The following is a 15,774-nucleotide window of genomic DNA, read 5'->3' on the forward strand; positions in this document are numbered from 1 at the left end:
TGGAAATTGGTGCGCAGATTTGAATGAAATGGCGTGCCATGCTCGTGCCGAATTGTGTGTTTGTTCCAATGTTGATTCTCCCACAGGAGGCTGTGTGGTGTGTTTGCCATTCATATCATGGTATGTTTGCTTGATTGCCTGATTTGTATCATGTTTAAAAGGAAAGGGGGGAAATATCTCTATTGAATTTCGCAATATCGAAATTGCGATATTGAAGGAAAATTTAAAAATTGCGATATTGAAGGTATAGAAATCAGAAGAGAAGATAGAGATGTTGTTAATGGACCGAGCTATTGGAACCACGCAATGCACTTCGTCCCGTTAACCCACTAGACATGAGGGGAAGGTCTGACTGCATGAAGACAAACAAATTAACTGCCCGGGGATCACTGTATCTTGGGGGCCATTGCCGAAGAGGCATGCTGTTTTGCAGAACCACAACGATATATTAATATATATATATATATATATATATATATATATATATATATATATATATATATATATATATATTATATAAACAAGGATCAAACATATATATATATATATATATATATATATATATATATATATATATTTTAATATATTTCCACAAGAGGAAAACAAATTAAGAATTGAATTTATAAAAGCATCCATGGGTTGCAGACTGCAAATGGTACCTGGTTCGTCTAACTTTTTGAACGCTCCACGTGTGTACATTAAATCATAATGGTGAACCAAGAATCAGATAGCTCATGCAGGGAGGGGACCAGACAGTGCTGTCCAAAACAATGAGTCGATGATGATCAGATAGCCCATTCAGGGAGGTGACCATGATATGGTGAAACAAGGATCAATTGCTGTCCCCAAACAATGGAAATGAGAATCTGCTAATTAAATTTTTTTAATGTTTGCCCCATCTGGGTGTTCCCTGATGATCACGGGCCACATGGCAGACCGATTGAAAATGCCTTCGGCAAATGTTTTGCCGGTTTGGTGTAAAAATCATCACGAGGATGTGGAGATCGTGCACTTACCGTGCTGCCGAGTCGAGGTTCGATTCTTCGTGATTAACAACCGAAACATTTCATCACAAAGTGTACCTTCCCTCGGAGAGATGTCTGCCGGCATCAGTTGATGGACATTCAATGTCCCACGGTGTCTTTTGTGAAGAGCAGTTGAGTTATCTCCGGCACACTGACAAAAAAATTAAAATTCCTATTCAAATCAATTTCACTCAAACATCAAGCCTGGCCATTCGGTTCATGAAAGACTTGGGTCAAAAAATTCCTTTGTGGCTGACTCCAAAAGAAGATGGCAATTATACTGGGGTCATTAAAGAATCAATAGACAATGAAGGCAATGCTTGGCACTTTCAGGTTGAAGATTAGAATGGTCTCCATGGAAGTGTGGTGGCAGTGGAAGGGGTGGATAAGTTTAAATGGGAATTAGATAGGTACATGGATGTATTGGAGATAAAGGGGTACGGGGATATTGACAGGACTTGGAGCTTGCTAGTGTGTGGATGGGTGATACTGGGGTTGGTGCAGCATGGGCATGATGGGCCAAATGCCCTCCTCCTGCACCAGTTCCTTGTGTATCGTTATTGCTTGTATCAGAGTTGCTGGTGCTGTGGAAGAGGAAACACAGGCTGAACTGGCATCAAGTCCAATGAATCAATCATATATCAGTTCAATAATATCTCATGCAAGGGCATTTTGGGAATTAATCCAGGAATGAAATGTCAGAATGAAACTTGTACACTTAACTGTACACGTAGATGAGTAGCCTCAATATGGAAAATCGACGAGCACCAAAAACAAGTGGGTATGTTGTTTGGAACAGGTCTGCAACGGCTCGGCCATCATGTGCACATGTGGTATAACCAACCTGATGCCAGCAAGCAAGTCACCATCGCTGACACCTGAGAACAACTCAGAAGGGTTCTGCCTCTTTGAATGGAATACTTTGTGGTGTGGGCAAGGCATCTTGTTGTACCTTCACACCGCTGTCTAGAGTTTGCAAGATAACCTAGCTACCCTAGAGGTACGCACACTCGCCTCTGAGCTTCCTCACCAGGATTGGAATCCCGACTCAGGTAAAACTGTTTGCCATGCAGGGCGATTCATCAATGTGTGTGACATCCCATAAATCGATGTCTGCTGGCATTATTGGTGGACTTAAAGACCCCACGGTGTCCTTCGCGATGAGTGGGCGAGCTATCGCCAGACCCCCTGAATAAATTCAAAATTCCTGCCGTCGCGCAAATGAGAAATTGCATCAGAAGCACAGCCGCACCTCGTTCAGTGAATGATGCTACCCCACAGCCATGAACTGCATGAAGATGAAGAAGACGAAGCAGAAGAAGATAAAAAATAAGATGAAGAAGAAGAAGCCATTAAAACAATATGGCGATTTGGGTAAAAAAAAAAAATGCAAGACCCAATCGGTGCAGAGTTATGGAACTCTGCAGCCGAACTGGTCGTTTTGTTGAAATCCCGACAAAAGTAATTATGAATACGAGAACAGAGGTTGCACAAGGGATGATGGGTGAGGGCAAGGCAGAACCAACCCTGGCAGTCGGCCAACAGCTTTGTTCACACTGTGTTTATTGACTCTGCGTGGGGTTTGTCTTCTCCACCCTCTTCACTTCGGTTTCTAACTCACCCTCGTTTTCCTTGAACCCCCACACCACCTCTGCACACAAATGTAAAATTAGTCACACACATGTCACATGACTGATTGAATGCATGAAAGCCCTCTCATTCTCCCTTTTCCTTTGCAGCATGAGTGCTAAGACGTAGAACAGTGGACTTATTTCCAAAAGAAGGGGACATTTTTTTACGACATGTCCATGAGTACGGAAAAGCAGGATAATCCATGGTGGGGCGAGCGAGGGCTGAACTTAAAGGCCTGTCTGTCTGTACTGAGATGGTGATTCTGCAGAGAAGTCAAATGCTTTGCTGTGTGTGCACTGAATTCAACCAACGGGGTCGACAGGTTCATTTGCAACTCGATGCCATCATAAAAACAAATAAAGCACAAGTTTAAATATTATAATGCTTTTTCCATCACAGAACATGTTCCTGTTAGCAGGAATTGGTTTGACCAGTTTTGGGTAGTCAGTTGGGGGTTAGTCCTCAACTCAAACCCACGTGTATAAATCGAGGGCACCGGCCTCGTATCAGAACCACACAAGGTGGAAATTTTTCTTCCATTGGGAATTTTTAACGATGCAAGGCCGGGAAAATGTTGGGATGGCGTTTCAATGACGATGTGGATTTGAACCCTCTGATAATCCCGAGTTGATGGGTATTTGAATCCGTAAACAGTTGAGTAATAATGAATGAATATCATTAATGATAAAGTCGCAGGCGAGACGACTGGACGAATGGAGAAAAGGCGTGTGCCCCTAAGGTTCTCATACAAGCTCTTTCTCCTCCGCAGATGAACACAAAAGACCTTGTGGGACGATACCTGCACAGTCCCCGATAAATTGGAGACGTCAGAGCTGCACCTTCCCTGCTGGACAGTGATACCACTGTATGTAGTTTGCAGTGCCTTCAGGTTTGAATAAAACTTTTTCGATGGCAGTTGAGAGCTCGTGCTCTGATGGGAACACCAAATACATGAAATTTTACAACTGGGGGAACGACAGCACATTTACATTTACACTATAGGTCCAAAAAACACGATGTTGGCTGAATGGTTAAAGGTGGCTGGCTTAGGATCTTGGGGTCCTGAGCATTTGAACCCCCTCTTGTGCCATTTCTAATAACACCAGGTGGGTAGATTCATCCTGTCATCCTTTATATCATCAAAATGAGTACGTACCACCTTACTTGGAAGAATGAGCCATTTGAGTATCTTGCATCAGAGTGGAAACCCATTGAAGGTCGTGCCCCCTTGCCAAGGGGATCTGCCTCTGCTGTCCGATGCATCTGAAGACACCAAAAGAGAGGTTCTTCTTCTTCTCCTTCTTTTCCTTCTTCAACCCTAATATTGTCAGAGAATAAGCATGATATCATGAACACAATAAATGCATTGTTGCTATCAAATGCATAAAACAACACAAACATGTGAAAACAAGGAAATCTCACACAGCTGGAGACCATTCAGCCCATCAGGCCTGCGCGAACACCATTCTAATTATCTACACAAGATCCAAGGAAGAAAATGCAAAAAAGTTATTAATTCATGAAATAAATTTTGTTGTTGTTGGTGTTGTTGCTTTTTTTGTTTCTTTTTTCGTTTTTGTAGCTTTTGTATTTTTGGTTTTTCTTCCCCTCAGGGGAGGAGGCATGGGCTTGGTTAAAAAAACCACACAAACCCTGTTGTCAAGACCCCCACCACAGCACTCTGTACACATGCACACAATCACCCATCAATGCTCAAACTACCTAAAAGTGCAATCAACATCCCAATACCCCTCTATTTCCCCAATACCCCTCTATTCCATGCATTAATTACACTCTGAGTAAAAGTCCCCTGCCTTACGACCATCTTAACTCTCTTCCTCTTTGCTCTCAGGGTATGTATGGCCCCTGGTCCTTTCACTGTCTACTCTGTTGAATAATTCGGCTGCACTTATTTTATCCATACCTTTCATTATCTTTAACATCTCCATCATATCTCCTCGTAACCGCCTCCTTTTTAGTGAATAAAGCCGTCTCCTTCAGCTGCTCCTGATAGCTGAGTCGAGCTCGACCTGGAATCAATCTAGTAGCCCTGCGCTGAACCCTCTCTCTGGCATCCATGTCTTTGCGGAACTGTGTTGACCAAAACTGCACACATTATTCTAGATATGGCCCTCATTAAATTCCTATACAATGTTGACACCACCTCTTTTGATTTATAATTGATAACCCTCCGAATAAAACCTAAAACCTTGTTTGCTTTACAGATAGCTGTCTGGAACTGTGCTACCTGCTTACCTCCAGGATCTGTTACCACCCCCAGATCCTTGTCTTGTGTAACACGCTCCAAAATTACCCCTAACTCATGTAATCTCGATTTTCATTGTTCTTCCCCATCCCCAACACCTTACACTTGTTCAGGTTAAATTACATCTGCCAATCCTTTTGCCCAATCTGTGCAAGTATCAACACTTTCCTGAATTTGATCACCACCCCCTCTGCTTTCCACCTCACCTCCAAGCTTTGTGTCATCTGCAAATTTGGAAAGTTCACTCTTCACTCCATTATCCAAATCGTTGATGTCAATCTTTATAAAATTCAGCAAGTGTATGTGTTTATGTATATATGTATGTATGTATGTATGCTTGCAAATATGGACATATGGAAATATGTATGCATGTGTGTACAGTACCAGTCAAAAGTTTGGACGTACTTATTAAATGAAGGGTTTTTCTCAATTTTTACGATTTTCAACATTGCAGAATAATAGTGAAGACATCAAAACTATGAAATAACACATCTGGAATTATGTTGAAACCAAAAAAGTGTTCAACAAATCAAAATATATTTTAGATTTTACATTCTTCAAAGAAGCCACCCTTTGCCTTGATGACAGCTTTGCACACTCTTGGCATTTTCTCAACCAACTTCATGAGGTAGTCACCTGGAATACTTTTCCAACAGTCTTGAAGGAGTTCCCACATATGCTGAGCACTTGTTGGCTGCCTTTCCTTCACTCTGCAGTCCAACTCATCCCAAAACATCTCAATTGGGTTTCGGTAGGGTGACTATGGAGACCAGGTCATCTGATGCAGCACTCCATCACTCTCCTTCTTGGTCAAATAGCCCTTACACAGCCAGGAGGTGTGTTTTGGGTCACCGTCCTGTGAAAAACCAATGATAGTCCCACTCAGCGCAAACCAGAGGGGATGGCATATCGCTGCAGAATACTGTGGTCGCAATGCTGGTTAGGCCAAGGTCACATTTGCCACGGCGGCCGTGGGGTCTCCAAAATATACGGCCACTAGCAATTATACGGCGGCCGCGGTATTTCCACGGTCACACAATGTAGTAGTCACATTTGTTTTTATTTTTCGGGGAGCTGCACGGCGTAGTTATAAATTGTGGAGACCGAAAACGTGGGGTTGCCGTACGGTCTTTGATTTGATGTCGCACGGTGCCTTAGGGCGTTCCTGTGGCGGCCATAGAATTTTCAAGGCAGACGCAAGGTGCCCGCAAGGCGACCGCAGGGGGACCCTAAGGCGAATGTGTGGCCATACGGACGGTAACGAATGGGTTAATTTATTTTTTTTTTACCAGTTTTTTTTTTTCGGCTTTTCGAATTGCTACAGCGAACATAGAAATTAAAAAAGTTATGACTCCGCGTTATAATTCCACGGCGACCTTACGACCTGTAAAATATAGCCAAACGGCGTCGGGCTACCCTGAGGCCACCTCAGAAACTCTGCGACCGCCGTACATTTCTGTCAATTCAGAGGGCGTACGGCCGCTGTATCCTCGCCGTAGAGCAAATGTGACTAAGGCCTTCGTGTGTGTCTTGAATTCTAAATAAATCGCCGACGGTGTCACCAGAAAAGCAGCCACACACCATCACACCTCCTCCTCCTCCATGCTTCATGGTGGGAACCACACATGCAGAGATCCTCCGTTCACCTTATCTGCTTCTCACAAATACACGGCGGTTGCAACCAAAATCTCAAATTTGGACTCATCAGACCAAAGGACAGATTTCCACTGGTCTAACGTCCATTGCTCGTGTTTCTTGGACCAAGCAAGTCTCTTATTATTATTGGTCTCCTTCAGTCGTGTTTTTTTGCAGCAATTCGACCATGAAGGCCTGGTTCATGCAGTCTCCTCTGAACAGTTGATGGTGAGATTTGTCTATAACTTGAACTCTGTGAAGCAGTTACTTTGGCTGCAATCTTAGGTGCAGTTCATTGGTGATTTTTGAGGCTGTAACTCTAATAAACTTATTCTCTGCAATTGAGGTAACTCTGGGTCTTCCTCTCCTGTGGCAGTCCTCATGAGAGCCAGTTTCATCATTCTGCTTGATGTTTTTTGCGACGACGCTTAAAGAAACTTTCAAAGTTCTTGAAATTTTCTGGATTGACTGACCTTCATGTCTTAAAGTAATGATGGACTGTCGTTTATCTTTGCTTCTTCGAGTGGTTCTTGTGTCCCCCAGTACAGACAAAATCATGGTCTTTCACCAAATTGGGTTATTTACTGAATACCAAACCCACCTCGTCACAACACAACTGAATGGCTCAAACGCATTATGAAGGAAAGAAATTCCACAAATTAATTTTTTATGAAGGAACACCTGTTGATGGAAAAACATTCCAGGTGACAACGTCATGAAGCCAGTTGAGAGAATGCCAAGAGTGTGCAAAGCTGTCATCAAGGCAAAGGGTGGCTTCTTTGAAGAATCTAAAATATAAAATATATTTTGATTGGTTCAACACTTTTTTGGTTATCACATAATTCCATATGTGTTATTTCATGGTTTTGCTGTCTTCACTGTCATTCTACAATGTAGAAAATAGTAAAAGTGAAGAAACACCCTTGAATTAATGAGAATGTCCAAACTTTTGACTGGTCCTGTATGTGTGTGTACTTACATTCACATATCTTCTTCTTCTTCTTTCGGCTGCTCCCGTTAGGGGTCGCCACAGCGGATCATCCGTATGATCCGCATTGTGATTTGGCACATATTTTACGCCGGATGCCCTTCCTGACGCAACCCTGGTCGCCTCTTACGACACAGGGATATGGTATACCTATTTCAACCGGGGTATACACCGGCCCAGTATACTGGTAATCATTTCGCCGACCTCGGAAGGATGACAGGCTGAGTGAACCCCCTGGTGTATTAATTCAGTGGCTCAACGGGATTTGAACTCAGGACCTTTTGGATCCCAAGCCGCTGCCCTAACCACTGCGCCAACACCAGGCTTACATTCACATATATATATATATATATATATATATATATATATATATATATGTATATATATATATATATATTTATATTATTGTTATTGTTCGTCTTTCGGCTGCTCCCTTTAGGGGTCGCCACAGCGGATCATCCGTTGTGATCCGCATATTGATTTGGCAGAGGTTTTACGCCGGATGCCCTTCCTGACGCAACCCTGGCCACCTCTTACGACACAGGGATAAGGATTGGGTTTTGCCATGATTCCGGGCTGCCCTACACCCTCTCATAGCGTGGACCAGCGCAGAGCTCCCGTCATCAAGCGATCCTCCAACCCAAGCCTCCGAGTCGCCGGATGACAGGCGCACGATATATACATATTGTTGCGAATTCACGCCCGACGGCGTGCGGACGGCCACGTAACTTGGATCGCGGCACGTCGCCCACTGGACGGACAATTCAGTCGTGACCCTCCGGGAACTATTGCCCGGAGCCAGTCACGGGTGGGCCTTTCGACCTCACCACAATCGTGCCAATCGGCCACCCGCGTAGGATAGGGTTGTTCGCCAAACTCGACCTACCTAAGTACCCACGCGGATGGTAAACCGGGCGATCGTACCTCGCCGCAGGTCGACTCTGGACACGAGCCGCTTGGGCAGCCCGTTCCGTACTATCGGGATAACCAAGCGGTGTTATCGTCGACCTCGACGGTTCAGATTATTTACCGGGCGTTTTGCACCCACGACGAACCCTTTATGTGAAGCAGGATGGAGAGTCAATGGAGGAAAGACAAAGCGAAACAGTTCGCTTTGGGAAAACGGGAAAACAGTTCACACAATGCACATTTATTTCCCGGCACACGGAAAGCACGTATATACAGCCATACAGTCAAAATGCACATAAAGCGACCAAAACAATAAAAGCAACGACGCAGAGTTAATACCGATTATGCGCACACACGGTAACACTTATACAGTTCTACTTCACAGATGGCGCCAACACACATTTACACAAAAGCAAAGGAAAGAAGCCACCCTCATAGACAAGGAGGCAGACAGGCCTGTAGGCCAAATGTGCGCGTGACATGGAGGAGCGGCCAGGTCCGCGAGACCGGGGGGGGGGGTCCTACCCGCGTCCTCGTGACGCGTTGGCGGGCGTGCCGCAAATGTGGCTGCGCGGCTGTGCCCCGACTCCGTGCTCCTTGGCGGGTTTCGTTGGCACCACGTGTCGGGGGGGGGGGGAACGGGGCCCCCTTTTGCACTATCTCAGCGCAGGGGAAAGGGAGATTGTTGATGCCCTGGGGGAGGGGAATGGCTGGCGGGCTTGGGTCCCGAGACGAGCGATCCCACACTGCGACCTCGTCGCCGACCGCCGTCCTTCTTGCCTCGGACAAAAGCTCCCTTGCCTGCAGTTCCACCGCTCTCCCTCGACCGACTCTCTCTGCAACTCTTCTCCGTTCCACACTCTCCTCACCCGACTCCCCCGATCACCACTTTACCACTCTCCTCACCCGACCGACTCGACCCTTTGCGACTCTCTTTGCCTTGCGCTCGCCTTTTTATAGGCGGGCAGGAGCAGCGTATATGCAAATTTTTGGATCAGAACGCGATTGGAGGCAGGGCCACGCCGCCTCCCCCCCCCCAGTCAGCCATTGGTCGGGCAAAAATGGGCGTGAACCTCTTCTGATCCTAAAATTTGCATATACGGACTTCACATACACACGCTTGGAGGTGGGGCCAAGCCGCCCCACGCTCGCTAATTGGACGGAGGAGAAGTGGGCGTGTTGCGTTTTTGATCCGACTTTTTCCCTCGGAAAGGCCGACAATCGCGCTCGCGGCTCGGTGCGTTCAGCACCAATCGCCGAACGGGCCCGAGACAGCCTGACGCCCAGTGTTCACAGGTGGTGCGGGAATGGCCGTAGAAGGAGAGAGGTGAAGGTGGTGGAGGGGTTTCGGTGGTGGTTTGATGGTTATGGTGCCGTTTGGGAATGGCGGTGATGCGATGATGTGGGAGCGTAGATGGTGGCGGTGGCGTGGTTGTTGTGTGATGGCGGTTGAGACGTGGTTGGTAGGTCATTCCATGTCAAATAATCAAAGAATCTGCCGTCATCTCTCAGATTTTTGTAAAACTTTGGGAACCAATTGGGACCCATGAAAAATAGCAAGAACTCAAATATTTTTGATAACAGCCTCTTAATTAGTGAGATACAGACTAACGAACTTTGGACTAATTAGCACGACGTCGCGAATTCAAATGGCCATATCTCTAAAAGTATAACACCTAGAGAGCTGGTTTTGGTGTCATTTTAAAGGTATTTTCATGCCCTATGAATTTTTCTGGGCAACATTTTCCTACCTCCAACCACAAAAAAGTTATCACAAAATATAAACTTCAATCGTGAATCCCCCAAAAAATGTATCCTTCAAATTTCCTCAAATTCATCCCAGAGGTACCTTATGATGTCAAGAAGCTTCCACATAAGTTTTGTGATGGGCACTCCAATAGTTTCTGAGATATGAGCAATAATGTACATGTACGTATGGCATATAGGTTCGAAAATCAGCATTTGTAATGTATTATACAATCATTCTAACCGAGCCATGACAGGGAACACAGGGAACGACCATCAATTGCTTTGAAGTATCATATACTTTCATTTTCAACTGGGCCTGAGGGGAAGAACCAAGTGCTGCTGTTGCTGCAATGAAGAGGAAATTGAAAGCCACAGTCAGGTTAGTGAACACTGTGTACTTGAACTCACTTATTGATTGTATAATACATCTGATCGCACAGATTTCGTGCAGTTATGTCTGGAAAAAAAATCAACCTTTTTCTTCTTCATTTAGCCATGATCATTTATTCCGGACGATGGATCTTCCATTATTTGGATGTCTGGATAAAATATGTTCTCCCGTACGAGGTATTCGCTGTACGGCAGAGTTCGGTCAAGGTCCTGCCAATTAAAGTCTACTGACGTCATAGTTGATCAAAATAAAACCAAATATTGAATGAATGAGAGTGCACACACATCCTGCATACACACTTCCTCAATCTCCATGTCACCCCCACTCCTCCCCACCCAACCCACTCCCTTTTCCACCCACACCTTCGAGTTAAGCTTCATTTAACATCCCCCTCCCCCTCCCCCTCCAAATAATGATGGAAATTGACTCCAAAACAAAACGTTTTAACAACATAGTAAATGCAAGCAAGGTACAGGATTGCAAATTGATGACGAGCTTTGCATTTCCAATAATGACGATGATCAAAATGTAATCATCTGGTTTGTGTGTGGGATAGTGCACAGACATGTGGACACACACGGAGCGGCTTCAATAGGTTGAAACATACCTTTGGTCTGTGAGATTCTGGGCTTACTAATGGGCAGGCAAAGCATTTCTTGGTTCTTGCCATTTTCCACGACACAGGATGAGAGTGGTAACATCAAATCCATGTGCACTGGGTGGAGTCATCAGGTTTCTCCTCCTGCAAAGGGAAAGAACAGTCCAATTAGCATTTTAGTAGGCCCTGTCACGATGTAATTCAACATTTTATCGCTTTCATCAAAATAAGAGAAACAATGTGTGACATTAAAAACAATCAACCAGTTCAAAGAATTCCCACCCCACAACCCCCCAACCCCCACAACACCCTCACCGCCCCCTCCTTCGCCTCCCCCCCCCCAAAAAAAAAAAAACGAAAAAAAGAGTGAGAGGTCATTCTACAGTTTATCCACTCAGTGTGGAGGAAGCAAATCAACCTCCAATACACGAGAACAACAATTCATGACAGGTTCTTCATGATGTATTGTTCTACCTTTGTGAATTACAGATGACGACTGATGAACTAATCCTGGAAAAGAGATTTTGACCGTCTCATGCAAACATCTCTACAGAAGGGGGATGGACGTGGATAAATGAGACCTGAACCCTGTACACTCCACATCCAGTAACTTATCTCAATCTTGCATTTCCTTCTCCACCTAAAAAATGGTCTCAGATTTCCAATTCCACATCACAAAAATAGGGGCAATACCCCTGGATGCTCACCTGGGAACAATGAGACTGAGGAGGAAGTCAATGGGACACCGAATCAGCAAAATATACCAATGAATCAATGTCATGGCCCTGATGTTTTTAATCGCGTGAACAAACTTTGATTCATCATGGGTGATGAAGGTTGTCCTCACAATTTCATCAATATTGTGTGTATAGTTTCGGAGAACAAAGAAAATCCCTCTTTTGGTTTTTGTTTGTTTTCGGGAGCGGGGCGGGGGGGGGGGTGGGGGAAAAACCCACCGTAGACCTCTCAGACCCCGATTTTTTCATTTCGTGAATAAACTTTGGTACATCACGGGTGATGAAGGTTGTCGTCAATTTTCATCAAAATTGCATGTGTCGTTTCAGAGAAGAAGTTGCAAGTGTTTATGGATGGACGGACGGACCGACTGACCGACTGATAATGTGCCATCCCATAAGCTCCCCGGAACTACGTTCCAGTTGAACTAAAATCAGGTTACATTGCTCTCAGGACAAGGGCATCACTGTCATCTTGTCGATGTGCACTGCCTCATTGGTGGGTAACAGCTGATTGATGACATGCAATCATTCCATCATGTACATACACCATATGTTAAGTATGCGGAGCTCAATGTTGCCCCTCTCTCTGCTATTCAATTCATTTTTTAGAAACGTTTTATTCAGATACTCTCTAAGATATATATTTCACAGATTGGGGAGCAGCAACAAGGAGGGGTTTAGGGGTTTATAACGAGGAGGAGGTGGTCGAGAACATCATTTAATGACAAAAAGAAGACAAAAACACCCTCAAACAACAAAGAAAAGCCTCGACATTTACAGAGGCAAATGTTGTTTTTCTTTCATCTAAAAATGAGGAACAATTTGACCTGAGATTTGACCTTAATAACTGAGATTTGACCTCAGTCACTGAGATTTGACTTCAATAACCACGTGTTCCCTGAGCCTTGGGGATACAAGGGTTGTTCATTAATAATTCATCGGTCACGTGGTTTGTCAATCATATTGGAGTGAAGGAAAATATATATTTTAATTTTTTTAATGAATCCCATCCAGGTTCCAACTGATGACTCCATCTTTTCTTTTTGCTTGTTCGGGTTCCTTCTGATGACTCCAATGCAGGACCTATTTTATTTGGTCTTCCATTTGATTTGGATTTAATTTTTAATTTGCTGCCAGAAGAGTTGGTTCACACCAAGTCCTTCTCAAGATTGTGTGGGTTAAGTATTCCATGAATACTTTCTAGTTCCACATGTATCAACTCCTGATGAAAAATTAATGATTTAAAATAATCCAAAAATTGCAAGAACATACCTTGTGTGAGATAAAATTATCTTGTTTCTTCCGCCTCCACAGACATTTCACACTTGCGGTCTCCGTCTTGTAACAGTTCGCTGTGGATCAAAAGACAAATGATAGCAGATAAGTGAGATGGAATAAACAAATGAACCCTGCTGTTGGTGTCCCACCCCACCCCCACACTGCTCTCTTCTGCCCCAACCCCCCCCCTCCTCTCTCTCTCTCTCTCTCTGCTGTTCCTGTTTTTCAGTTCCATCATGATCAATTCTGTATTCTACCTCTTCCACGAGCCTTCACTCTCATAAAAAAACAATTTGGTCTTGAAAGGGCACCAATATGGTCCTCTCTGTATCCACTCCTTGCCATCCTCGGTGTTCTATCCTCCTACGAGATGATGAAAATGGGCTGGAAATTTGATGAGGTCACCAAACCAACAAATTGTTCCACCTGCTGGAATGAGACAGGAAAGTGTCCCACAAGAATGCTTCACTGGCCTGGTCGAAGCCCGCTTTCCTTGTGGAAGGCAAGAAAGATGCTGAGATCGTGGTGATAAAGGGGATCCAGCACCTGGACCGTTCAGGGTGTGAATGAAGCACGAGTTTCTCTTTTATTTCGTCCTTTCATGACGTTCTCTCCAGGTTAAGATGGCTGGTTTCTCATCATTTCCTTATGGTGAACCTCGTAGGCAACTCAGATAATTTGTTTCATCTGTCCAATGAATGTTGTCTGTCCCATGTATGTTTATTCATCTCCACAGTAATATGTACACCGAACAGTCTGATTTTAAACTTGTCTGAACAAATAAATAAATTATAAACTAAATCAGGAAATCTGTTCCTACATCGAAAATCTTGTGCAAAACAATCCAAAACATTTTACTTTCTCATGGTCCCTTACCTTGAGAACATGCCACCGGTATGTGAAACGCGTACGCAGGACATCAAAGTATCCCCCTCCAAAGTGAGGTATCGATTGAATGACCTCAATGTATTTGGCGAAGTATTCATCTGGAAAACTTGCCTGAGCTTCGCGGTCGAGGTCTGAAGTGGGAAACAGGTAGAAATAAAGGAAGGGGAGGGACAGTAGATCATGGCACGGATATTCTCTCAATATTGTTTTCAGCAAAACCTTTGTGCTTGTAAAGCACCAGTGAATGACAGAAACATAACCGTTGGGTATAGTAGAGAACTTAGAAAAGATAAATAAAAACACACCACTGGGAAAATCTTAAAATGATGAGGTACCCTCACAAACATGTATTGAATTGGGCTCTGTTATTCTGTGATATTAACACTGTTCTTCCTACCTTGTGATTGTTTCCTATAGTGTGTGTGTGTGTGTGTGTGTGTGTGTGTGTGTGTGTGTGTGTGTGTGTGTGTGTGTGTGTGTGTGTGTGTGTGTGTGTGTGTGTGTGTGTGTGTGTGTGTGTGTGTGTGTGTGTGTGTGTGTGTGCATGCGTGCGACACTTCATTCTAAATGGTTCCTGTGGTCAAAGAATAATAAAATTGTACCGTTGGAAAGCTAATAATCTATTCTCTTGGAAGCCCGTCAGAAAAGAGTCTGTTATTAAAAAACCGTCCTTCCAAGAATGAAGAGGAAGAAGCAGGACATGGAACTTTCACGCAGCAGTTTCAAAGGTCGGAGGGTAAGAACCCCTGAGAATTAATCGTGATGGACACAGAAGTAGCACACAAACAACAACAACCACAGCCACGATGACACCAGCAACAGCAACAATGACTATGTATTATAAAAGATCGTTTTTTTGTGTTTCAATTCATTTTACATCCTCCTTGAGATTCACAGATATACATGCAATATGTTTGTGAAGAACAACATGGTAACATCTGATTAAACCCGTCAGCAAAGCGACGGGGAGGCACGCCTTAACATAATAAAAACGAGGAGAATATAAAAACAGCAATTGGTAATCTTCCAACCCTGATGGTTACCTCGGGAGAACATCTCTTGTTCGACGAGGCCTCGACAAAGCGCACAGTTGATGCTTCCAGAGTGGCAACGGTGCATGTCTCGTAAGCAAGACACACAGAAAGCGTGTTGACATGGATGGCACCTGTGTGGCCCAACCATGATGTCGAGACAAATGGGACAAGAGAGACGCTCCAGATCCTCTTCCCACTTTTTTGTTTTTAACTCCACCTGCAATCACAAGATAAACAAATCACTAATGGTCCTTTAACATTTGTACATCCAGAAACATTAACAATCGCAGGAGTATCAATAATTGGATTTTGTGAAACATGATGAATGATGTGTAATCCTGGAAGATACCCTTCCTCACAGGAAATAAATGCTGCAACATGGGGTGAAGATGATCCTTCAAGAACCTTTAAGCAGAGATTGGCACTGACCTTGGCTTCTGAGGGAATGAATACATCCAAACAATGCCAGGAAAATGTGCCCCACAAAATTACAGAACCATCACATCTCTTCACTGTTGGCAACAAGCACTCAGGTTTGAATAATTATTTAGGTTTGCGCCACATGTGCACTTGTCTGTTTGTTGAGAACATGGTGGAAGATGATTCATCTGACCACATCACAATTCTCCACTGCTCAGTCGTCC

The 15,774-nt window shown here is 44.2% G+C and overlaps 1 protein-coding gene across 4 annotated transcripts in view; it reads right to left on the reverse strand.

The window, feature by feature from the left end:
* Positions 1 to 634: 634 nt before the first annotated feature.
* LOC147035634 (uncharacterized) overlaps positions 635 to 15,774 on the reverse strand; it is a 91,633-nt gene continuing 76,493 nt past the window's right edge. For 3 of the 4 annotated variants that reach the window (XM_085845598.1, XM_085845590.1, XM_085845634.1), the window contains 5 exons: positions 15,140 to 15,347; positions 14,085 to 14,227; positions 13,203 to 13,282; positions 11,203 to 11,337; positions 635 to 3,975 (listed from right to left, as the gene is read on the reverse strand). Coding sequence is in view for 1 of the 4 variants with exons in the window: in XM_085845634.1 (XP_085701760.1) it covers positions 13,250 to 13,282; positions 14,085 to 14,227; positions 15,140 to 15,347 (384 nt within the window). In the remaining 3 variants the exon portion in view is untranslated. The remainder of the gene's footprint in view (positions 3,976 to 11,202; positions 11,338 to 13,202; positions 13,283 to 14,084; positions 14,228 to 15,139; positions 15,348 to 15,774) is intronic. The other variant, XM_085845606.1, reaches the window with a different exon arrangement.

The sequence above is a fragment of the Eptatretus burgeri genome, chromosome 1 (assembly GCF_056783735.1).
Source record: "Eptatretus burgeri isolate ZD-2024b chromosome 1, Ebu_testis_v1, whole genome shotgun sequence".
NCBI lineage: Eukaryota > Metazoa > Chordata > Myxini > Myxiniformes > Myxinidae > Eptatretus > Eptatretus burgeri.